Source organism: Podarcis liolepis (assembly GCF_965112155.1).
Source record: "Podarcis liolepis genome assembly, chromosome: 6".
Taxonomy (NCBI): domain Eukaryota; kingdom Metazoa; phylum Chordata; class Lepidosauria; order Squamata; family Lacertidae; genus Podarcis; species Podarcis liolepis.
Window position 1 is genome coordinate 20,137,422 of NC_139559.1, and position 25,813 is coordinate 20,163,234.

Sequence of the window (25,813 nt, forward strand, 5' to 3'; positions counted from 1 at the left end):
GTGCACCCTGCTTTTCCTAGCAAATTTATGCAACTCTGTAACTCTCCACACCCAGGAAGCCTTCTCCATTGCAATTCCATGGAAGTGCTAATTCCCCATTGCAAAGCTCACATACCTTCTCAAGCAGCTAAACTGGAAGATTACAGGAATAAAACTCTAGAGAAAAAGGCACAGCTAAAAGCAGCAAACTTTTAAACTTTTAAAAACTTTTTTAAAAAAGCAAACTTCTTAAGGAAGATATTCCTATCCTTTCTGCCACAGCTAAGAGAGTCAAGGACTTTCGGCAGCAGTGTTACCATGTGGCTCAAAACTGCTATTGCGGTTTTAATATTCTAAATTCTGCAAGTCTTCTGAGAGGAGGAACTGACCCTTTTGACCACATGGCTAGGGCCTTCTTCCTCAGATCAGGCAAGATGCATCCATGCAGCTCTAGTGGATGAACAAAAACTAGCACTCCAGCAAGTTTAGGAGCGCCATGACTTCAATCTTTTCCAAAATTGACTATGAGGGATCAAACTGTGGGACTTGGCAGACATACTATTCAGGCTGGCAGCAGCTAAAAGAAATCAACAGCTTCCTGGCCTTGCGTGTCTTGATCAACACATGTCCCAGAAAGAAATCACAGCTAAGCTTCTGCTACCTCTACACGAAAGGTGGGGTACAGAGGTCACCACCTACAAAGAAAAGCATGGCGGTGCCTATCCCCCTTTCACAACCGTTTTTCCATTTGTCACACAGATCACGAAAGAAAGAAGTGACCCACAAACTGACTTGGCTGGATTCTATGGAAATTCTTAAAGGTAAAGGGACCCCTGACCAATAGGTCCAGTCGTGACTCACTCTGGGGTTGCGATGCTCATCTCTCTTTATTGGCCAAGGGAGCCAGCGTACAGCTTCAGGGTCATGTGGCCAGCATGACTAAGCTGCTTCTGGCAAACCAGGGCAGCGCATGGAAATGCTGTTTACCTTCCCGCTGGAAGGTATTTATCTACTTGCACTTTGATGTGCTTTCGAACTGCTAGGTGGGCAGGAGCAGGGACTGAGCAACGGGAGCTCACCCCCTTGCGGGGATTCGAACTGCCGACCTTCTGATTGGCAAGTCCTGGGCTCTGTGGTTTAACCCACAGCGCCACCCGCGTCCCTCTATGGAGATTCTTACAAAGAGAATAAATCCACTAGGGACATCACACCCAAAGTAGTGTTTTCAGTGAGGAAGACAGACGTGTTAGATGATGCCAGCAAGCCCAAGATGGAGAAGTCGACGGAGTCAGCCTGTCCATTGCACAAGAAACCACACCCTTTGAACAAATGCAGAGAGTTCAGAGAGGAGCCACGGGGAGAGCGGTAAGCCTTGCTAAAGGACCAAGGACCACATGGCAAAGGACCGTCTGACCAAGGTCAGGTGTCGTGAATGTAGCAGGGAGAAGCACCCAACTGACTTACACCCAAATAGCTCTCCTCCGGCACACTCTTCAGGTTCTTCAGCTGAAGCAGCTCCAGCGGCAGTGGAAAGGACGCCAAAACCAGCTGCGAATGAGCCAGGACAGAGGTGGGTGTCCGCTGCACTCAGGTTTGTGGTGTGGAAAACGGTGGCCGGTCTTGCAATCAGGTAAGCCTGGCCAAGGTTTTCACTGCAGGGCATCCGGAGCAGGCTGTGAAGATGTATGTTGTATTGGATGAGCAAAGCAACCAAACCCTGGCTAGACCAGAGTTCTTCGACCTCTTCAGCTTGGGTGGGAAACAGATACAGTTCACTCTCAGTATGTGTGCTGGTGTCCAGAGCCAGGACTGACCTGCTGGGAGCCTGAAGGGCCCTGTCCTGCTTCTCTCCATCTGGCTTAGGGCGGGGCCTGACAGGCTCCATAAAGGAGTGCTTCTACGGCTGCTGGGCAGAGAGGGCTCCGTTTTTGTTTTTAAATTGCTTTTATCTTTTCTCTTTGTCATTTTAAATTGTGATTTCCGAGCACAATTCAAAGTGTTGGTGCTGACCTTTAAAGCCCTAAATGGCCTCGGTCCTGTATACCCGAAGGAGTGTCTCCACCCCCATCGTTCAGCCAGGACACTGAGGTCCAGCACCGAGGGCCTTCTGGTGGTTCCCTCACTGCGAGAAGTGAGGTTACAGGGAACCAGACAGAGGGCCTTCTTGGTAGTGGCGCCCACCCCTTTCAACTCCGTAAAAAATTTAGACACAACTCCATATAAACAAGAACACAGAACGAGCCACTGAAAGATTCGGATACCAGGACAGTTAGCAGTGATAAACAAAGAGAGGCCAACTTATTTTAAAAAAACAACAACACAAGTCAAGCTTTCTTCACATATCTATGGTATATATCCAATGCTTCACTGTGAGACAAGATATTTAAATATATTCATTATGGTAAAAAGATCTACATTACATTCACAAATTTGGGTCTGTAAAAATTGCAGCAGTATTTCCTGATTAAGTTATGAAGAACCAAGTCAGATATAACTGTTAAATACTGGAATTTGACGGAGACTCTAAAAACATTACCGAGTGGTAGTACATGCACATGAGGCAAGCGAAAAGGGATGAAAAGCCATTTTGTCGATTTCATAGACAAGATGTTAGCGAACGTACATGCTGAACCCTTCACCACTGTGAAGAATTCTGGTACCTCCCATTCTTTGGTGTGTACCGTCCACAGAAACCTGGGCAGATCAGAGTAGTGATCGACTCCAGCGCCCAGTTCCAGGGCTTCTTACTGAACAAGGCTTTCCTCATCGGCTCGGACCTGACCAACAGGCTGGTCAGAGGTCTCCTCCGCTTCAGATGTTCTACTTCTTTCTCATGAGAGAAGACCACCGTAACTATCTGCGCTTCTTATGGTACAGTGACAAGCAGACATCCAGGAATACTGCATGAAATGGACCATCCCCGGCTATTGCAAACTATGGACCGTACCAAACTGCAAAGATTGTAGAAGAGAAGTTTAGATAACATGTGCACCAATTTATTGAAAGAGACTTTTACATGGATGACGGACTGAAGTCTGTACTCACTCCAGATGAGGCCATCAACCTGCTGAAGATTGCCTCAACTTGGGTTTCGTCTTGGGAAAAGCCAAGCTGTCACCACTCCAAGGACACTTCATGCCAAGGCTTGAGCTGTGTGGCGCCATGCTGGCAGTAGAACTGGCAGAGTTGATAGAAAAAGAATTGGGCCTCCAATTTGAGAGTGTGACCTTTTACACAGACAGAAAGGTCATACACAATGAGAAAAGAAGGTTCTATGTGTATGTGAGCAACAGGGTGGAGCGTATTAGAAGGCCTACGCAGCTGGAACATGCAACATGGCAATATGTTCCTCCCAACCAAAATCCAGCGACCAAGCAACACACTCCATTCCAGCATCTCAGCTTGCTGAGGCAACTTGACTATAATAATAATAATAATAATTTATTATTTATACCCCGCCCATCTGGCTGGGCCTCCCCAGCCACTCTGGGCGGCTTCCATAAAACCAAAAATACAGTAAAATCACACGTTAAAAACTTCCCTGAACAGGGCTGCCTTAAGATGTCTTCTGAATGTCAGGTAGTTGTTTATCGCTTTGACATCTGCTGGAAGGGCGTTCCACAGGGCGGGCGCCACTACCAAGAAGGCCCTCTGCCTGACTAAAGGGCGCCAAGTTCCTCCTACATTCAGACTACTTAGCAGAGACCGAGGAGGCTGACTATGAACTCTTATCCCTGGACCAGGATGCTGATGTTCGGACTGAGGTCTCTTTAAAGAAAACAGGTCAAGGCAGAGCGACTTCTGGGAGCACGATGTTTCAAACACTTCTCCACTTAGACACTGCTTTTTCGGTGTATAACACACATCATACAGTTGGTGTGTCACCGGGATGAAGGGCCAACCTTGCCAGAGGAGCACTGCTCCTCTTATATCCTTTTGCATTTATTTATTTATTTGTGTGCCGCCCAATACCCGTAGGTACAATATAAAAAGCACAAAACACATGATAAACGTAATCAAAAAGTGTTTGTGTGTTTTATGTATTTTGTTTCTATTATATACTGTACCTTGATGCTGCGAACTGCCCCAAGATCTTTCAGACAAAGCATGGTATACAAATGTAACGAATGTAAATGAAAAATATAACAATATATTGAGTAAGGCAGCAAGGCGTTAGTCTTAGGTGCGGATTTTTTTATTTTTACGTCAACCTACGTGTTTGCCCTTGACATGTCCAGTACTGTATTAAATGCAGTGGAGGAGTAATGAAAAGGAAAGCGATAGTTAATAGGTAAACAACCTGTTCCAAGCATAGTTTTTGTTTTGTTTTCTTTTTTAAATGCATGGATGGCGTGTATACCTGATGCCATTTTTTTAATTAAAAAACAACAACGCTTGTGACAATACCAAACTGCAAAGATTGTAGCAGAGAAGTTTAGATAAGATGTGCACCAATTTATTGAAAGAGACTTTTACATGGATGACAGACTGAAGTCTGTACTCACTCCAGATGAGGCCATCAACCTGCTGAAGATTGCCTCAATTTGGGTTTCGTCTTGGGAAAAGCCAAGCTGTCACCACTCCAAGAACACTTCATGCCAAGGCTTCAGCTGTGTGGCGCCATGCTGGCAGTAGAACTGGCAGAGTTGATAGAAAAAGAATTGGGCCTCCAATTTGAGAGTGTGACCTTTTACACAGACAGAAAGGTCATACACAATGAGAAAAGAAGGTTATATGTGTATGTGAGCAACAGGGTGGAGCGTATTAGAAGGCCTACGCAGCTGGAACATGCAACATGGCAATATGTTCCTCCCAACCAAAATCCAGCGACCAAGCAACACGCTCCATTCCAGCATCTCAGCTTGCTGAGGCAACTTGACTAAAGGGCGCCAAGTTCCTCCTACATTCAGACTACTTAGCAGAGACCGAGGAGGCTGACTACGAACTCTTATCCCTGGACCAGGATGCTGATGTTCGGACTGAGGTCTCTTTAAAGAAAACAGGTCAAGGCAGAGCGACTTCTGGGAACACGATATTTCAAACACTTCTCCACTTAGACACTGCTTTTTTGGGGTATAACACACATCATACAGTTGGTGTGTCACCGGGATGAAGGGCCAACCTTGCCAGAGCACTGCTCCTCTTATATCCTTTTGCACTTATTTATTTGTGTGCCGCCCAATACCCGTGGGTACAATATAAAAAGCACAAAACACATGATAAACGTAATCAAAACGTGTTTGTGTGTTTTATGTATTTTGTTTCTATTATATACCTTGATGCTGCGAACTGCCCCGAGATCTTTAAGACGAAGCGCGGTATACAAATGTAACGAATAAATGAAAAATATAACAATATATTGAGTAAGGCAGCAAGGCGTTAGTCTTAGGTGCAGATTTTTTTTTATTTTTACGTCAACCTACGTGTTTGCCCTTGACATGTCCAGTACTGTATTAAACGCAGTGGAGGAATAATGAAAAAGAAGATGATAGTTAATAGGTAAACAACCTGTTCCAAGCATAGGTTTTTTTTTGGTTTTCGTTTTTAAATGCATGGATGGCGTGTATACCTGATGCCATTTTTTAATTAAAAAACAACAACGACGACCCTTGTGACAGGTTGTACCTTAATAGATTGTATAATTAAATTTGATTTTGAGGGAAGAAAAAAAAAATGTCTGAGGGAGGTCAAAAGCTACCGGTGTAACTCCAGGGCTCAGCTTGGGCGAAGGGAGAGCGGAGAGCGGCGACGCCTCCGCCTCCGCCTCCGGGCTCCTCAGTTTTGGGCCGTGAGGTGAGGCGCTCTCGGTGAGGGCCTGGCTCCGCCTCCCGCTGGCGCCTCCCACTCCCCGCCCCCTACAGCCTCTCTCCGCCGCCGGCTCCAGCCTCCGCCGCGACCACAGAGGAGGAGAAAAGGGGAGGCGAGGGAGGAGGACAAGAAAGAGGAGGGAGCGGGGGAGGGAAAAGAGGGGTGGGAAAGGAGGGTGTTTATGAGGCGCCCTCGGAGGCCGGCTCTTCATTCATGCGGCGGCGGCGTCGGAGCCGAGGAGAGGCGCGCACGGAGCGAGAGAGAGGCGACTGAGGGAAAGGGAGGAGGAGCCGCCGCCGCCGCAGCTCCACAGCCAGCAGCAGCAGCAGCAGGAGGAACCTCAGTGCGCCGCCGCCTGCCTCAGCCCTCCCGCTCCTCCTCAGCCGGGCTGCCCTCCTCCTCCTCCTCCCGCGAACGGCGGCGGGGGCGCGGCGGGGCCGGACCATGCGGTGGCAGCGGAGCCCTCGGAGGCCCTGGAGGCTCCCTCGGCGCTCGCTGCTGGCCGCCCTCTTCTTCTTCTCGCTCTCCTCTTCCTTCCTCTACTTCGTCTATGTGGCGCCCGGCATCGGTGAGGAGAAGGGCGAAGCCCGGCGGGAGAATCCGTGAGGGAAACCTAGGGTGGGGGGGGGGGTGGGGAGCGCGCGCGGGCGCGTTCTCGAGGGCCAATTGCCTCAGGACCTGAAAGTGACCGTGTGTGGAGGGGGGGCGGATAAAATGGGGTGACGACTGCTTCATATATGTGGGGAGGGGGGAGCCCCAAGATGGAGCCTCCCCTGCCTCCTTCCTGTGAGGAGAAGCATTGTGTGTGGGGGGGTCGCCTCTTCATTCCCCCCCTCGCCTGAGCGGGTGGGTGTTTATTTTTTTGAGGAAAGGCGAGGAGGGTTCTCCCCCCTCCCACAGCCACTTCCCTCCTAACGGTCGGGAAAGGGGAGGGGGCGAGCCGGATGTTTAGGGGTGCTGCTGCTGCTGCCGGGCGGGAGGTGATGTGGAGTGAACAGCCACCCCCCCCCAATGCTGCTCAGGCCCGGCTGACAAGCTGCGTGGTCTCGACTGCCGCAGCCTTGGGGCGGGATCTCAGGCATCCCCCCCCACCGCCGCCACAGCCATATCTCGCCCCCTCCCCTCCAAAGGTGTGTGCCTTGAGATCTGTGTGTAAAACAGCACATTTTCGTAGCCTACAGCCCCACCCCACAATATTATATGCAAATACAGAAACTTCGAGAGGATACCCCTAACCCACCTCTACACACACACACACACACACACACACACACACAGACCCCCCCCCCCGGCCTGGCTTGGGCCTGGCTAGTTTCCTCCGTCTCCAGTACACCTCGCCGCCCGCTTTTCCCGCTCTCGCCCTCCCCGGTTCCGTTCTAAGAATCCGAGGCATTCATTTCCTCTCCTTTGCGCCTGCATAGAAAGGAGGGGGGGTGAGGTATACTTTGCGTTGTTGTAGCGTGTCTCTGGTGTGGATCTATATTGCAGCATGTCCACAGCATTATTCCTGTTTATAAAACATAAAGTCCGTGCGTTTTGGTAGGCATCGACACTCTTGCAAGTATTATTTTTGGGGGGCTTTTCGTTAATTTGGGGGTTCGGTATATCCCTGTGTGTGCTTTAAGAATAGTCTTTTGACACCAGTTCCTCCCTCCTGGCTATGAATTATCTCTTCCTTCAAAGTGTGTTCTCTCTCTCTCTCTCTCTCTCTCTCTCTCTCTCCCTCTCTCCCTCTCCCCCCCCCCTTTGTATCCTGACCTTGACTAATTCACCATTTTATCCTCTCCCCTTCTACATACAAACAGAAGGAAGATGTTAGGTATATTTTCATGGGAGGTTGTGAAGAGTGATTGAGTGTAGATTTCCTCTTCCTTTCCTCCTGTAATCTGGGCATTGGTGCCTCGTTTAAAAAGGCATAATGGAGGGAATTGGTCTGGTTGGCTAGGACCTCCACCTGAGTAATTCCCAAATGGATATGTTAAAAAGCATAGGTAAAACTTGCAGGTTGGGCCTTCCAGGTAGAGATTTGGCAGCAGGTTCAAATGCTTGGTGGTGATAGTAAAAAGCATTGAATGAATAATTAGTGATGTTGGTTGCCTCGCTCCTAAATACCATAAGGTACTGCTGTTTATGTAGTTAAGCTCATATTCTGCTGATTGTTAAATACCTATTATTAAACATCTATTATAAGGGACATTTTTCTGTTCACTTAAGCAAAAATTACTGCAGTTCATCTAATTGCTATCTCCTTGCAGATTTTACTTTCTGTGCTGTCATGTTTGTGGTCTTTTTATGTCTGGTGAGAGTGAAACAAAGTTTTATTATACTTTCGATCACCTGCCACATTGCTACTGTTACTGTCTAATGGAGTTTGGGATCAGATCATTCCTCTTGAGAATAACAGTATTTATTTAGGTCTTGGCTGTGTTTGAATTGACATACAATTAGGAAATTTGAGGGATACTTTGGATGGTTTTGCAGTAAGAATGTATTCATTTAATGCTAAATAGGAATTTCTTTTATATCACAGAAATGGTTCGCTGAGTATGTGAATGTTCCTGTATACAAGCTTTAGGACAGAATTTTGGTATTATTTCAGTTAGATACCATGATCTGACCCGTCTAAATTGGTGTTTCCCAAAGTGGTTGATAGTACTGTGCAGGGGATGAATAAAGATCTAGGGGCTGAAAAAGGCTCTTTGGGTGGGAAAGAAATTCACAACATAGTTTGAAAAAAATAGTTAGGAACTATGAGCTTCAGAAGTAAAGGGCATGGGAATATATACAGAGTGCCCTTCCCTTGCCAGTGAGGAGTCTCAGCATTTAATAAGGTGGTTCCAGATTATAATAATATTCCTTATATTGTACATTTTATGCTTCCTAATAGTGGTGATTGATTAAAAGGTGTTTGCTTACTGATATTTCTTGACCTGATTTCATTTATATTGTTAAGATTTTTGGTTGGGGTCAATGGCAATTTTATATGCTCATAAGTGGGTCAGTGAACTCAGAAGTTTGGGAAATACAGATGTAAATAAACAGTTACCTCAAGGCAGTAAGAGCCTAGAAATCCTTATGTTAGTATTCTGATATGACATATCTGGACACATGGAGAAGAAATGGCTTCTACCTCATGATCAAATTCTTTAAAAACATTTCTTTATTACTGTAGTGCTTTCCAAGGAATTTGCAGGTTTGTGTTCCCCTTATAATGTTGGGTGCAAACTTTAGTAATATTTAATTTCTATTGTGATTGAATGCTGATTTCGGTACCTTCCCTGCAGTATGAAGCCTGCCATTTGTAACATGTAATATTCATTTATTGTACAATGAGGCACCCGACCCTTAAAACAATGTAATAAACCTAGCTTTTTGAACCTAAAGGCTTCAGTAGTGTGGTGCAATCCTAACCCTCAGATTTGCTAGCTGGGAGATGTTAGGATGTGGCACTTCTCTCCCCCTTGCTCTCTTGCCCCTATTCAGCAACATAAATAACTTGTCCTGGCATATCTACTTACCATGAGGAGAAACCCTCTGGCAAAAGTTATGCTGGTGTAAAGAGTGGGGAATGGGCATGTTACAGGTGAGGAGAGGGATAAACAAAGTTACATGTCATCCTAAATTCATTCTCTGGTCCCAAGCGCTTCACCAAAAATGCCAACATAAATTAATCACCCAATTGAAGGCATTGGAAAGGCAAAAAATGGTTAACACTGCCTCCCACACTCCTACAACCCCAACCCCTAGCCAGCAACAGTTAGGATATAGCTTCACCTATAGAGGAGATGGCAGGCATATCTGCCAGTTTAATGTCACACAGAGTAGCTAGCTTAAATGTCAATTGATACTGAATGCATTAGTCATTGGTTACTTTAAGTAAACTAGTGATACTGCAGTTGCAGAAACCTAAGAATGAATTTATTGCTTGTTAAGAGTAGTTTGAAAACTATCTGAATCACTGTACCTTGCACTCAGTAAAATGTTAGAGCCACTGAAACTTGATGGCAAGCAGTTCAATTTAGCAAGGTTGTGATTTTTCTTCCCAGTTTGCATAGGCCATGTAAGTTATTGTTTTTTATTAATGTGCACTGAAAATAATTAGTTTTTTAAAATAAAAAACACCTTTTTTACAGCAATCTAATAATAAACACTTCATAATAGTCATACTTGGCAAAGGAAATAACCAAACAGTCTAATATCTGCTATAAAACCAACACTTTTAACAACAACACACCTGCCTAACTATATCTATTTAAAAGAATATATTGGCACTTTTAAAAGGTCCCTGGTGTAGATCTCAGGTGGCAAGACATTCTGTAAGCATAGTGCCAACACTGAAAAGTCTTTATTATATGGTAACGGCAATCTTATCCCAGAGAGGCAACACCAGGAAGACTTGATTGTTAGCATTGCCTCACAGATTGTGCTAAATGAACATCAAGTCCTGTATGCATTATTCTTTTAGTACATATTTGCATTTGGGAGTAAACATTGAATAAACTGGCACTTTTGGAAAAGCATACATAGGACTGGGCTATTAATCTTGTTCTTATAGCTTCAAAAATGTAATGTGAGATGTGTTCAACAGTCCACACTATTGAATTCACCAACTTGCCACTGTTGAGTGCATTAGTGAGATCACCTACCATTCTCATGAGTGTGAAGAATAGGGTAATTTTGTTTACCTCAGACATAGTCTCAGAGGGTCTGGGAAGGCAATATGTCCCCCAATCAACTCAGATTGTAGGTGGATATCCTACCCATAGCTGCACAGGTCCTTGGAAGCTCTCCACTGAAGACATCAACATTTTTTAGGGAGAGGGTTGGGGCAGTGCTGAATGCTAATTTGGGTTGACTTTCAATGGTGTCTAAATTATATGCTTATCTGTTACATATATAGAAGAGCAATTCCTTTCATAGTAACTACATTTTCCTACAGTATCATAAGATAGTTCAACTCTCTGTCCCATGGTTTTATTTTAGATGTGTTGTCCTTAGAGACACTCCTATTCATTAAAAGTTTTTTACTTGCTTTTCTTAATATAATTCTCAATATTGATGCTGCTGCTGGCAGTGAGCTTTGGCTTCCTCAGGCTATGTACTTTGAGGCAAAGTCAGTTCTAGTAGGGGAAATATATCACAGGGATATTTCCACGGTCACAAACAAAATGTGATGCATGGAGTCTGTAAGCTTGTTTTTAAAATACCACAAAATGTTGTTCTTACTGCAGTAGAGTAATATGGTTACTCTCAGGAATTAGTGCTGCAGTAGACATTTCAGAGTCCTGAAATGGATAAGCAAAATAATTCATGGTGACAAAATAACTAAGTTTAATAGCTAACTCACATCATGTGTTTTCCAAAGTTTACATCTAGAATTGGAGCTTGAAGGGAGCTGGAGGGGATTCTCCCCCATAAAAAAAGAATATGATGTGTTTAAAGCAGGACTATACAATGTATGAATTGCAAGCCAAATGCTGCCCATGAACCATATATTGTGGCTTGCATGTCTGCATTTTCTGCAAAGCAGGTTTGTATTTATAGGTTTAATGGTGTACTGTGCTTAGCAACTTGGTAGAGCACAAATTCTTCTTTTAATGAGAATGTCTTACGACTTAATGAGATCCTTAAGAGCAGGCAGCGCAAGACAGTATTGGGCAAGGAGTAGACGGCATTGGGCTAGAATTGTTTAAGGTCGTTTCCTATGTTCAGGGTAGCTTAAAATGTTATTGAAAAATGCCAACCCAAGCCTTGAGAGCTGTGGGGGAAGCCCTTCTCATAGTCTAGTTAATTAGTGTATCACACTGGCAGTAATTTGGAACAGCGAGTTCTCTGTACAGTGGTACCTCAGGTTAAGAACTTAATTCGTTCTGGAGGTCCGTTCTTAACCTGAAACTGTTCTTAACCTGAGGTACCACTTTAGCTAATGGGGCCTCCCGCTGCTGCCGCAGCACCATTTCTGTTCTCATCCTGAAGCAAAGTTCTTAACCTGAGGTACTATTTCTGGGTTAGCGGAGTCTGTAACCTGAAGTGTTTGTAACCTGAAGCATCTGTAACCCGAGGTACCACTGTAGTAGTACCCTGGTTGTGGAATTCCTGCCCAAAAGAAATGCATTTGTCCCCTACATTGACAGGTTTCTGGTGCCAAATGTTGCTCTCTCCTTCAAACTTTTGGGAGTTAAATATATTTTTGGAGTGCAGCCATTGGTATGTTGTTATTGCTGCACTGAATTTGTTTATGATAGTAAATTGCTTTCATATGATCTTTTGTTAGTAATTTTTGTGTGACAGATGCATCTTTAAGGAACTATTTTATCACCCATCCAAATGAATGAAAAGTAGGTTAAATTGCAACCAATAACTACTTTCTTCACATGTACCCACTTAACAATGAATTTTCTTTTTTTATATACATTTTTTAGATGTCTTAAATATGTTTTTAAAATTGTTTTATTGCTTGCTTGCTGCCCTGGGCTCCTTTGAGTAAGTAAGTGGGTGCCCTTCTTTGTGTGTTCCTGCCAGGTTAGGTACAGGTGGTTATGAGTAAAAAGACCTTTTCAATTTTGGCACCCCAGAACAGAATGACCTCCATAGGGAGCTCACAGTGCCTACTTTCAATGTACTTGTGCCCTAGGTGGTCAAATTATTTCCCATGCCTTCTAAAGGCAATAGATTTTTTTAAAAAATATATTATTTTCTACCCTGTACTTCATGTTTGTTTTTTAAAAGCTCCATCATGTTTTTATTACCCAGTGCATGTTTTTACTTTAGTCTCATTCTGCAAGCTCTAACAACTTTGTGAAATATTGAAAATAAATAAAAAGCACCAGACTCTTCCCCCCCCCTCCGCCCACTTGTGATCATTTAGTGGATCAGGGAAGAGGGTCTTGTCTTCAAGCTGGGGATTGGCCTAATTAGCTGGGTTTTCTCTTAGACCCTGATCCTTTCCTACAAATTATTTCAAGCTTGCAATCCTTCTTGAACTGTGTTAATGTGAACTGAATAAAGTTCATGCAATTGCTGACTGGGAATGTGTAATGCAAACTATTTTCCTAGCTTGATACCTAGATTTCAGAAAGAGAGAGAACTCACTTGTAGTTAGGAAACCTTTGGCTGGCTTTGAGAAATATCATAGTCTTAGTAGGCTACAAAGCACATTGTTATAAACATTAGCTCCTAACAGGTATACTTCTCAAGGTCTCACTAGACAAACAGTTGTCAGTTGTATACACTAATTTTCTACCAAAGTTTGGACTAGTTAAAATTTATCTTAAGAGAACAAACTTGTTCCATTGCTCCCTTGTCTTTCTCTCAGTCTAAAGCCAAGCCTGGTTTCTGTACTCAGGTGGTATTGGCAGTACAGTACATAAGGACTACATCTATTTCACATACACTCATACCTCCTGTTATGTTTGCTTCATGTTACATTTTTTCAGGTTGCATCCCGTGGCAACCCAGAAGTTACAACCTGAAAGGGTTACTTCCGGGTTTCGGTGCTTGCACATGCACAGTAGCTGCTAAGCTGCAGGTTTTTTTTACATGCTGGTCATTGTTTGACAATATTCTTTAAATTTTCTGGTTATCAGAAAATCTTACTAAGTGAATTAGAAAAAGCTTTTCACGTGGACCGCATCTTCCTTTTCTTATCGCATGTATTTAGATTCCCAATGGAATACCTGGCATGGCACTTTGAGGATAAAGTCATTCAGCTTTGTAGTGCCTTAGGCTTAGATAACACTGTTGTGGCAACTCCAGTTGAAGTTTCCAATGCAGCTCCTCCCCAGTGGGATAAATTTCAATTCATGCGGCCTCGTGATACGGATAGCACTCCCAAAATGATGTAACCAGATTCTTGCTCTCTTGACCCTTGCCTCAGTTGGGTGGGGTTGACTTAATGGGTCTAGGGTGTGCTGAATGCATGTTTACATGATGGAGTTGTCCCTCCTGCACCCACTCAGAAGCACACCTTGAATCCTGTAGGCTACAACAACTCCTGCATTCTACATACAGGCAGCAGGGTGGCTGCCTGTGTCTCTTTCAGGAAATGGTGAACAGCTACCAGGCCAGCCAGTATGCATGGTGACCATTTTGCATGAACATGGGAAATGCCAGATGGACTGGTTTACACATATCACTTTTGTAAGAAAGTACAGCTAAATTTTCACCACTTGAGCCATATAACACTGCTGCTGTTTTCATTTCCTTACTTACAGGGACATATGAAAAATTGTCTTTCACTAGTTGACTCCGGTGCTGTTTCCCAGCAGGGTTCTATCCTACAATTTGAAAAGAGTCAGCTCTTCAAAAGCTTGGGCTGCAGTTTATCATAAGAAAAAAATCTGGGGCTTATTCTTATCTCTATGAAGAATAATGGGTTTTAGAAAATGGAAATACATATGTATGCAGCTACAGAATGCATGAAAATGTATCTGTAATCATGACCTGATGTCATATTCATGCAAATTGTATCTTTGTACATTATGCAAACTGGCTGCAGACTTTTGCATATTTTACTGTGGTAGTGAGTGATAGGCAGACCTATAAATATAAGATCTTTCTGAGCTGTGTGTTTCTGATCTTGCAGTGTTTTTGGACTAGCTTCTTGCCTGTGAGGAGGGGATCCTTCCTGGATCGGATCAAGAAATATGGATAGTTAGGCCTTATTTTAAGACAAACCTATTATCATTAATAGCATTTATTCATCACTTATACATAAAATGTATCATAGCAACTTGTAATTCAAAACCCATACATTATACAAAAATTTAAAAATATAAAAAGTTAAAAGGAGATAAAACTAAAAGTCTTATCCTGCAATAAAAGTCTTATCCTGCAATAACATAAAAAGGATGATGAACACCAATACAGGCTTGGGTATCATTATACTGTATAACCCCAATTAAGAGCCAAATGCGTGGAAGAACAGGGACATCCTTGCCTGGCACCTCGAAGTTGATGATGAGGGTGCCAAGCAAATCTCTCTGGGGAGAGTATTCCACAATTGGGGAGGCACCACTGAAGAGCCTGTCCTTAGGGTGACACTTTCAACACCCATCTGAGGGGGCACACAAAGAAGAGCCTAAATTGACAATAGGTAGGTTCATGTAGGGCAAGCATGTCCAAAGTCTGTCTTGGGGGCCTAATCCAGCCTGCTAGCTGGCCCCCATGGCTGTATATGTCTTGGAGTAAAATCCTAAAAAAAGCTTAGCAACTGCAATCCTAAAAAAAGCTCATCAACTTTGGTTGGCCCTCTCACATGTTCACTTCATCAAATCTGGCCCTCTTTGAAAAAAGTTTGGGCACCCCTGACATTGTAGGGAGAGGAGATCTCTGTGGTATTGTGGTCCAGAGCTGTATAAATGAGTAAAAACCAGCACCTTGAATTGAGGCAGAAATCTACAGTCGTACCTTGGTTTTCGAACAGAATGCGTTCTGGAAGTCCGTTCGACTTCTGAAACATTCGGAAACCAAGACGCAGCTTCCAAATGACTACAGGAGCATTCTGCAGCCAAGCAGAAGCCACACCAGACATTCGGCTTCAGAGTCAAAGTTCACAAACCTATTTCCGGGTTTGCAACATTTGAGTTCCAAGTTGTTCATGAAGTAAGCTGTTCGAAAACCAAGGTATGATTGTAATCGGAAGCTGATGCTTTCAGGCCAAAATTGGTCTTGTAAAATTAGCCCTCCTGTTCCCAGTCAGCAGTCCGGCTGCTGAAGGCTGTACTAGCTATCATTTCCATCTTCAAAGGCACCTCGGCATATAATGCAATGTACTATTGGAAAACAATTGGAAATTGAAGTCCTTGTTGATCTCCAGCAAAACGTTTAGATCTACAAGTAGATCCCAATTTTTTTCCTGCCTGTGCCTCATTATGCTACCAAATTTAACAAATAGTTTGTTTTATACTTCATATCTTCAATACAGTGGATCCATATTGCAGTGGTTAAAAATGCAGTTTACTATATGGCCTTTATTTGACCATGTCAATTTTCCTTAAAATCCCAAGTGTAGAGCATTCAAGTTTGAATGAAGGTGATCAATCCTCTAATACACACCCCTTCCACATGGTGGAAGTGACCTTGTATATTGTTGCTGACTGGACTTTGTATTCTTGGCTGCTGAATAGTGCATGATCTGCAAATTGTAGGGTCAGTCTTTAAATGGAATATTGCTTGGCTCTATAACTCCTCAGCTTTAATGGGTTTATTGCTCAAAGCAATGGAGCAGTGATAACATGTCGTTCTGTTTAGAGCTTTGCTTCCAGATCAGTCTCTGTACGAAAGGAGTGGCTCTGGTGGTATTCATAAGGTTGAGGGAATAGTTCGCCTTTTCTGCTACTAACCAAAGTTTGATAGAAGATCACCAAACCATGCAACATGTTTTCATTACAGTAACACTTAATAAACAACACGCCGTGTTTGCCTCCTCTTTGGGTGCAAACAAGTATTGTAGTGATCAGAATAGTTTGTTGCTAGGAGTAGTGCTAGTGTCAGCAACACAGAAGTTGGAGAGGTCCTCTTTTATGAAAGAGGTTTGTTTGCTTATTCTGTATATGAGACTGGTAAACATGCATCTCTCTCTAAAAAAAAGGGCTTTTGCTTTTGCTGCTGCTGGAAAAACCATATTGATACTATGCATGTCCAGTAACAGCTTTGACATTTTAACAGGTGGAGCTATTTGCATCATTTAAACACAGAGAGAGGCCATATCTAGAGGTTGCATGTGCTATTTCCTGTCTTCTGTTGCTCTGAATTTGACTTATATCCTGAGACATTTCTTCCCCTTCAGGTGGTGCAATAGGTCATTGTGTCTGGCTGTTAACCAGAAGATTGGTGGTTTAAGCCCAACCAGGGATAGCTGTGGGCAGGATTTCTGCATTGCAGAGGGTTGGACTAGATGACCCTTCTGGTCCCTTCCAACTCTTCAATTCTATGATTCCCCCTTCCATGTTATCTGAAAAGGCTGCCTGATCTATGAACTGGACTTCTGACTGTATTCCTTGCATATTGGCTTCTATGAGACTAATCAAGATGTAACTGCTTGAACCTTTGGACATTAATCCTGATTGAAAACAAATCAAGCAAGGATCTCAGAGTGCAATAAAGCCTTGCTTGCGTGTGAATCTTTTTTATACTGGATATGTTTATCTCTTATCTCAGTTTGACCCATAGAATCATTGAATTATTGATTTTGAAGGGATCCTGAAGGTCAAGTCCACCCCCTGCAATGCATTAATTGCTGCACAGCGTTAATATTACAATATATTACCTGCCCTTCACCCTAAGGTTCCAGAGCAAGTTACAACAATTAAAACACAATATCAAAAACAGTTTATAACAATTTTACATTTATGGAAGTAAAATGGGTCCTAAACGTATGCTGTTATAAAGAGGTGTGCCACACCTCTGTGGAGAGGGAGTTCCATAACTTAGGGAGCGCCATAACTTAGGAAGTGCCACAGAGAATGCCCTTTCTATAGTTAACAAAGCCCTTAAAAATGATAGTAGTGAATGGAGAACTATGTTTGGAATCTCACAAAAATCTATGCAATGGGGCATTTTAATATGGTTTGTGTGTCTTTATATTATATGCAACTAGAGCAATAAGTAACCAGTCACTGCTTTTTATGCATACAGATCTTGATGGGTGCAACTGTACATTGTTTTCTGAACACCTGGTCTTTTAAGTCTTGCTTGGATTCTTTGCAGTGGTAATTTTTAAGTGCGCTCTGTCAGTTCAGTCTGTTCTGATCAGATTTAAATGAGACAGTGGTGAAAACATCTCTTGAAAATGCAAGGCTTGTAAATATTCTTTGGAAAATATGAGATTGAGCTGTCACGTCAAACCTTCAGTTTTGACACAACCTGATTTAATGGATCAATTTTATACATCCTTGGTGCTATTTCAACCTGTCACTGCCGGTTTGCTTGTTAACAGTCATTTTTTCCCGTGCTGCTGAATGGTAGCCATTTTGATGATAATATTGAATGTGGTTCATATCTTCTTTCTTCTTATAGCCGAGTAAGATTGTCTTCCATGAATGTGGTCAAACATGTTGGAGCAGTGGTAGTAAAGGTGTTCAGAAATTTATATTAAAAATGAAGAAAGTCTAGTCCCTTGCACCCAAACAATATATTACATTAAGAATATATTGCATTCATTAGGCCAGTTACAGTTAATGTTTTATGCTTTTCATTCTTTGCAAAATCACACAACTTGTGTGGGTCCCCCTCCTCCCCGAACTGGAACTTTGTATGTTTGTTCTGCAGTTGGTGCCCAGGGGATTTCAAACCCCGGTCACGGCATTAATAATGTTTAAAGACCACCTTGGATCCATCAGTTAAAGCAATAGAGACAGATTATATGAATCCGACACGCTGTGAAACTGAGGTTGAAATGGGAAATGAGAATCTGAAATTCATTTGTAATTTGAGGTACCTTTCTCCTTGGGAGGTAATTCAACATGTAAACACTGTATGGCCCAAGGACCACATGCAACCTGCAATGCCTTTTTTGGTGGCACTCAGCACCATTTGATGCCCCCTCAGTCCTTGCACCACCTTCCCAAAGCTGGGTAAGCAAGGCATTGGGCTTTGGGAAGGAGGTGTGAGTGCTCTGATAGGGTCCCAGAGTCCTCTGCCTTCCTTCCCAAAGCCTAGTTACCATTTCCCCCCAGCTTTGGGGAGGAGGTGGGAGGGTTCTAGGACCCTGCCAAAGCTTCATGCCTCATTTCCGAAGCCTGCTGACCCTGCTTTCAGAAAGTAGCATGAGGATGGGGGGGGGGTGGGCATCAGATGTTGGCCTTGTTCACTCCCTCTTGCCTCATGTGACAAGGCAGTGGGCAGCCTGCAGGTTCTGTGTCAAAGTACTCTTGCAGTCGACTTGGTATGAAAAGTTGGCCACCCTGATATAAAGAGCATGCATTAAATTGATTATCAGCTTCAACAGAGAATTGGAAATCTAACTTGAAGCCAAACTAAATGTTACATGGGATATATGTGATTTTATCGCTAAACACTGTTTTTGAAACAGCTGTGAAGTGCTCTGGATTTGACCAGACATTGGCATCAGAGGATGGTGTGCTTTTCCCTACCTCTGGCTAAGCTAACATCAGTTTTGAGGGAAAGGGTTTAGACTAGGGGGAAATGATATGGTGGGAAGTCTTAGGTCCCCTCTCCCAGTGATGTGATTAAATTCTGACTTCCCCTCTGGTTCCCTTTAAAGTAAAAACAAAACAACATCTTCTGCAAACATGTACTTTAGTCTTCAATTTAATAAGGCAGTATACAGTGGTGCCTCGCAAGACGAAATTAATTTGTTCCGCAAGTTTTTTCTTCTTGTGAGTTTTTCGTCTTGCGAAGCACGGTTTCCCATAGGAATGCATTGAAAATCAATCAATGCGTTCCTATGGAGACCGTCCGGGGACAGAGGGGAAGCGCCGCGCACCTTCCCCTCTGTCCCCGGACCTGTTTAAAGCAAGGGGCGGCGGGGAGAAGATTGCTTCTCCCCGTTGCCTGCCCCACAATCTCCGGGGACAGAGCCCCTCTGTCCCTGGACCTGTTTTAAAGCAAGGGAAGGGGCAGCGGGGAGAATCGCTTCTCCCTGTTGCCGCCCCTTGGTTCAAAAGGGGTCCGGGGAGAGAGGGGAAGGCGCGTGCGCCTTCCCCTCTGTCCCCGGAGATTGCGGGGCTGGCAACGGGGAGAAGCAATCTTCTCCCCGCCGCCCCTTGCTTCAAAAGAGGTCCTGGGACTTGAGTAATTGGATAATAAGTAATTCAAACTTAAAATGCAATTGAAAGTACAAAAGAAGCACATGAAACAAGGTTATAATTTGCTGACAAATTTATTATTAAGATTGCATTGTGCGGGAGATGTGGGGAAGTTCGAAGGAGGATTGAAACAAGCTTTGGAAATAATCTGTCTTTTTTCTTTTCTTTTCTTGTTTTCTTTGTTTTTCTGTGTTGTTTATCTCTATCTGGAAAAAATGTAATAAAAAATATTAAAAAAAACAAAACAAAAGAGGTCCTGGGACAGCGGGGAAGACGCGCTGCGCTTCCCCGCTATCCCCGGAGCTTGCGGGGCAAGCTTCTTTTTGCAAAGCAAGCCCATAGGGAAATGCGTCTTGCGAAATGGCTAAGAAAACGAAAAACTCCTTCGTCTAGCGAGTTTTTCGTCTTCCGAGGCGTTCGTCTTGCGGGGTACCACTGTATTAAAGATAAACAAGTTGATAAAATTATTTTTTGTAACCTGTGGAAATACTATATCAAGAGAAAGGAATGAGTTTCTCCAGCAGTCCAAACACTGCTGTTTGCTTGCTGCCTTTTTCAGAAAGAAGGAATTTGCGTTTTTTAATCAATTTTTATTTGGAAGTTGTCAGGGGATGCGTCAAGTTGTGTAAAGTGATAAAGCATGATGTTGCTAAGCTATATGTGTTTCTTTGGCATTCCCAAAAGTCTTTGACAATCCTGAAAAGAAAGAAAAAGCAACTTTTGATAATACTTCTAACCTGGTTAGCAAAGGTTTATGTAGGCAAAACACTACACTTCTCAGTCTAGAATTATTCCTCAAATGGAACACAGTACTCAAGAGTAGTACCTTCTACATCAGTCTGATTGTGTCCTGAAAGACTTTGTGCAATATGTCTTAGAACTGCATTGATCACGTGTAGCTATATCACATTGATGTTCGTAACCCAAAGATGCCTGTTTCCTTTACATCCTCTTCTGACAGATCAGCTTCCTGTTGATGGCAAAAATGTTTTGTTATCTCCCTGAGTTCATTTTTAAAATCTTTAATCACATTTTTTCACCTTATGAGTTCATAAGGCCATCCAGTTCATTCTACACAGACTTCCTGCTCCTCCTTTTCATATAGACAATGCTGCCAGAGTTGATGCCATCAGCATTTTCCTGCTTTCTTTCCCAAGGTCACTGAATCCCGGAGTCCATATAGGAAGTCCACTTGCTATTTAATTCTGAAAGCTGTCTTTTTAGCACAGCTTTTCATAATCTCTTAGTATGTACAGTACATCTTAAATTTTTCTTCAGCTTAATTCATTTTCTTCATAGCATTAAATCACACATAAGTTCTGGATGTGAGTTTCTGGCCACTTAATATGCTGCTGTAGCATAAAACGCCATCTCTTCCACATGTTCCTCTGTTGTACAGCAATAAGTAGCAAAAGGAAATCATGTCAAGGCACTGGTAACTCTCACTTCAGCCGTTTTCTACAATGGGATCTGAATATTGGTTTCCTGCTAGGTTTGTTTAGTTGCATATGATGTTGTCTCCTTGTACACAAGAGACTTCAACTAATCTCAGAGTTGCATAAAGGGCTAAGTGCTTATCCAAACAACACATACATCATGTGTGCAAGTTTTGACGTTGTGGAAACCAAAGGTAAAACGATAGGGAATAAGAAGGCATGCATGGTGTCTATGTGATGTAACACTTTCTTTTCTGTTATAAAAAATTTCCATCAATTCATAAAAATAGTTATGAAACTTCATTGAGCTCATTTCATGCTTGTAAATGGTCACTTGCTTAATTGGTTCTAGGCTACTAAGCAGGGAAGCTTTACTAAAGCAGTTATTCTTTACTTTAGGCCAAGTTATCAAGATAGGTATGTGGGCAGATGGGCTACTGAAAACCTTCATAAGCTGGAAAATTTAGGATTTTATCCAACTAAGTTCTACTTAGAGTTGACTCATTTAAATTAAGAGGACTAAATCAGTGTTAGTTTCAGTGGGTTTACCTTGGGGATTATTAATATTGAATAGAAACTGAAGTCTTTATTTGCAATACTGTGTTAATTGGGTTTGTGTCAGGAAAGCGACATTCTGCCTTGTTTTGTGCCACAACGCTCTGTTTGCGAAGCAAATTTTAAGTTATTCAAATATGATTCGTGCCACTATTTTTTTTAAATGGTGGTTCTGAATCTCAGATAAAATGGTGCATCAGATAAATCATCATTTTCAATTATTATTGCTGCCTCCTGGAACTGGTGTTGCTTTTGAGAAAAAGCTATACTATACATCTCTCTTTAGATTTATCTTCCCGTCAGAGGTGTCTCTGGAGAAATGTACTCAAGATCCTTTTTTTACTGGCACAGTCCCAGGAGCAATTAAAGGCTTCCCTATACAACAGACTCCCAACAGGAGAGAGCTCTGGAGTGTTTAGATACTGTAGTTATAGCAGAGAGCAAAATAACATATCCTCTTGTAAGTAGAGGAAACCCAGACTTGTGTTTTGAGTTGTCCATATAAAAAAATCCTTCCTGCCTTTCACTCATGAAATGAAGCTTCAGTATCCTGCCGAGCAGGGAATAAGATATGGAGTATACCTTGAATAGAATCCCATGAGACTTGATGTTTTGTTTAAGACAGCCATGTTTAACAGCTTGCCTGGTAGCCATAGGCAACCAGGAATTCCATGCATACAAGTATATGGAATTCATTGCAGGCGACTAAGCAGGTGGAGAAGGGTCAAATCTCTCTATCCCTCCTCTTGTCAGTTCACGTAATTGCTGTGCTAGCTATACTAGCTTAGCTGCAGAGGAATGAAATCCCATTTCTCTATGGCCATCATATTAACCAAGCAGGTTTGCAGTGGATTGGCAGAGGAGGTATCTGCTTGAGATAAGGCTTTTTTACTAGCCTTCTTGAGAGGCAAGTAGCCTGTGTTTACATGCTGGCTGTGGAGGAGTGAGATTCCTTTATACTTCAGCCAACATTGAAATACAGCCTGTTAGGTTACTAAACATGTTTTTAATTTTGTGGGTTTATTTAAAATCTAGTTTAAAAGCTTTCAGCCCACATAGTGAACAGGCTGATGGTTTGTTAAAAATGTTAGTTGCTGGCCACATGACCTGGAAAGCTGTCTGTGGACAAACGTCGGCTCCCTTGGCCTGAAGCGAGATGAGTACCGCACCCCATAGTCACATTTGACTGGACTTAATCAACCAGCTGCTATTTACCTTACCCTTACCTTTTGCTAGTTGAAAGCATGAAAGGGCGCTGCAATAGTCAGTGGGCTAGCTCTTGGCAAAACTCTCTGCCACTTTCCATGGCCTTTTATTCCTTATCTAGCTGTCATTTCCATAAGGAAACATAACTTTCCATCTTGGTATAGGCAAGCTTTATTCACCCCACCCACTCAAAAAGTAGATAGCAAAATGTACAATATAAATTCACCAGGATTGCCTTAGCCAAGATGCCACCCCGGATCCTCCTGTTTGAGTTATTGTCACTCTGTGCTTTAGAAAAACCAAAAACAGTGCAAGCAAAACCTATCCCAAAGGGAGAGCACTTGGAGAGAGGTTAGTAGGAGTATCATTGTGCTGAACATTGGCATACTGGGCAGAAACAATAGAAGGTTCCAAAAAGTCCAGCACAACACAAGATACTAACAACTTATTTTTTTATTATAGAACATTTATAGTCTGCCTTTTTACATACTTAAAACAAAATAATAATATAGCATGAAAAAATTTACTGTCCTTTTTGGCGATCACTTATAGCCGAGAAAGATTATGTTCCATGAACATGGTATAACATAGTATATACATGAACATGTAGTATAACATAGTATATACATGAACATGTAGTATAACTGAACATCTGTAGATAGAAGTCAGCTAAAGTATTAGGTCTAACTTTTAAAAAATCTAACCACGCAAATTGATAACATATCTGTTTTTTTAATTTCTTAACCAGATGGCAGAAAAATGGCAGGGAAAAGGAAAGCGATGTCAGAGTTTGGGACATGGTCAGAGAATGCTCTGTGGATTCAGGGAAGGGTAGTGGTGACCACAAATAATGGCTGATTACTGAGCCAAAACCAAAATGTGTAGAGTCTTCAGCAGCATCTTGAAAATATGTGTAATTTAGCTTTGGAGGGTTTCCAGTTGCACCTTTCAGTTTACACTAGACAGCTATTTTTAGATTCCAGAATTCTTGGCACCATGTATAGAGGGGAAGATTTGGCCAGTTGTCACTGACATCAGAAGGGACCAAAGCTGGAAGAATTTTCTTAACTGATGTATGATGTACAGCCTCTCAATGAAAAGTTCAGTGGAAAAAGCTAGGGCTGAATTCATGAGGATTTACTTAGTTGATTTATTTTCTCTCTCAAAACAAGTTGTAGACAAGCGGAGTCACTTAACGTGTGTGTTATGAAAACTTGATGTCAAATGTAAGAGGTCCTAAAACTGTTTAAATGCCTTTTGCCAAGGGTTTCATGCTTGTAAGGAGCACAATTGTAGACTTTGGGCCACATCGCCATTTACAAAGCTGCTGATGGTTCTAGAAATGCATCATAAATACATTCCAAAGGTAGTGTTTGCAGTGTTAAATTGCCCTGTATCATAGTACACTTGTCCTTGGCTCCTTGTTGCACAACCAGTGGCTTGCATGCTGTTGATTGTTCATTCCTCGTTGAAGCTGATTACCAGCATTGAGTCTTCCTTTGAAACGGTATATAAAATGTAGTCTAAGTACATGTCAGTAGCTAATCACTAAGATCTTTAGGGCAAGGAAGTCATAGCACTACAACAAGAGAGGAAAGATCACTAGTTCAAGTTTCACCATCACCATAAATTAATTATGGCCTTAGGCAAGCCACTTACTGTTAGAGTTTCAGACCCCTTCTCCTAATATGTAACTTGGTTATACTCACAATAGTTTGCAGGGTCTAATAATAGATTACTTGAAGTATGTCTGTAAACCCAATTCCAGGAACCATGGAGATTTCATGATGTAAAAGCAATCAATACTAAGTTAGGCTACAATGAAACCACCTTTAGATCATTTCCCTGACAGGAACAAGTTAGAAGTGTAGTTTTTGATCTGGGAAGCTGTCTACACACCTACTCCCCCATCAGGGCATAAACATGCAAGTACTAAATACCAACTCTAAGCAGACTTCAGTGTGCGTTAACACATTCCTTTAGCCAGAAATGTAATAATGGCTTGTCAAGTAAGACTGGGAGGGTAGTGAGAAATCCAGAGCTGAAGGCAATTCTTTAGATGGAGTAGTGTATCGAGAAACACAGTTTCAGTGTCCCAGCTACATTTGAGTTTAAGCTTAAACAGCATAAACAAGAAGTCCCTGACCAGCAATATATTGAATGTGGGAAACAATGCGTTTTCACTGTTACTCAGATAAAAAAGCTCTGTTGGATGCTTTAGGAACTGGGTTTCATGTCCCACAGCCATAGTAAAGATGGTGTGCACTGAGAGAAGTGAAAAGACCCTCTGAAGCACATGGAGAAGGGAGAAGCCCCATTTAAGGGTTCTGAGTGCTCTTTTCCCCTGAGGTTTTTCCACCAGCTCCCCCACACCTTTGGCCAATTATTGAGATAGAAATGTGAAGTACAGCCAGAATCCAAATGGGAAATGTAAACAGAATGGTGTGAAATGCTTAACTAGGCAAAGGCCTTGCTGCCTCTCTGTCCACAGTCCTGTGTTTCTCAGTGTTTTTCTGACTCATGGCCTACTGCCAGAGTCCACATTAATAATGTACGGCTTTTTTATGTCGCTGCCTTCCCAGCATCCCCTTCAGCTGCTGAGTCAGAGAAGATTGTTACAGCAGCAGCCTCCAGAGCAGCAGAAAGCAATGAAATCCTCCTGCAGTGCTGTTGTGCTGTCATCTGTTATGCACATCTGCTCTGCAGGAAAGTCTTTGCTAAAGATGTCCTGGTTTGAAAAGCCAAACAAGAATGGGATTGTTTCACCAGTTTGTAACTGAAGAATGTATTGTACATCTAGAGTGGATGATCTTAGTTTAAGATTTCCATCTAGTATATGCCTGAAGAGGGGAATGAGTTTATCTGCAGACTGCTGCTTTCTTAAGAAATATTTGAAGCATAACTGTATATGCCATCAACTACATTCTTTTTCCTCTGTCTGGTTCATTCAAGGTGATAAGAGATTATAGATATCACTTTGCTGTTGAAAATGACTAAGTGATTAAAAATTTTAAGGAACCCAAAGAGTAGCTGATAGTATATATGGGTTAGAATCATAGA

General features: G+C 42.5%; 1 protein-coding gene across 2 annotated transcripts in view; it reads left to right on the forward strand.

Moving 5' to 3' along the window:
* The first annotated feature begins 1,312 nt into the window (after positions 1-1,312).
* B4GALT5 (beta-1,4-galactosyltransferase 5) overlaps positions 1,313-25,813 on the forward strand; it is a 53,007-nt gene continuing 28,506 nt past the window's right edge. The window contains exon 1 of one of the 2 annotated variants that reach the window (XM_083508212.1): positions 1,313-1,549. In XM_083508212.1, coding sequence (XP_083364338.1) covers positions 1,534-1,549 — 16 coding nt within the window. In that variant the 5' untranslated portion in view covers positions 1,313-1,533. Of the gene's footprint in view, positions 1,550-5,827; positions 6,356-25,813 lie in introns of those variants that run through there. The other variant, XM_083508211.1, reaches the window with a different exon arrangement.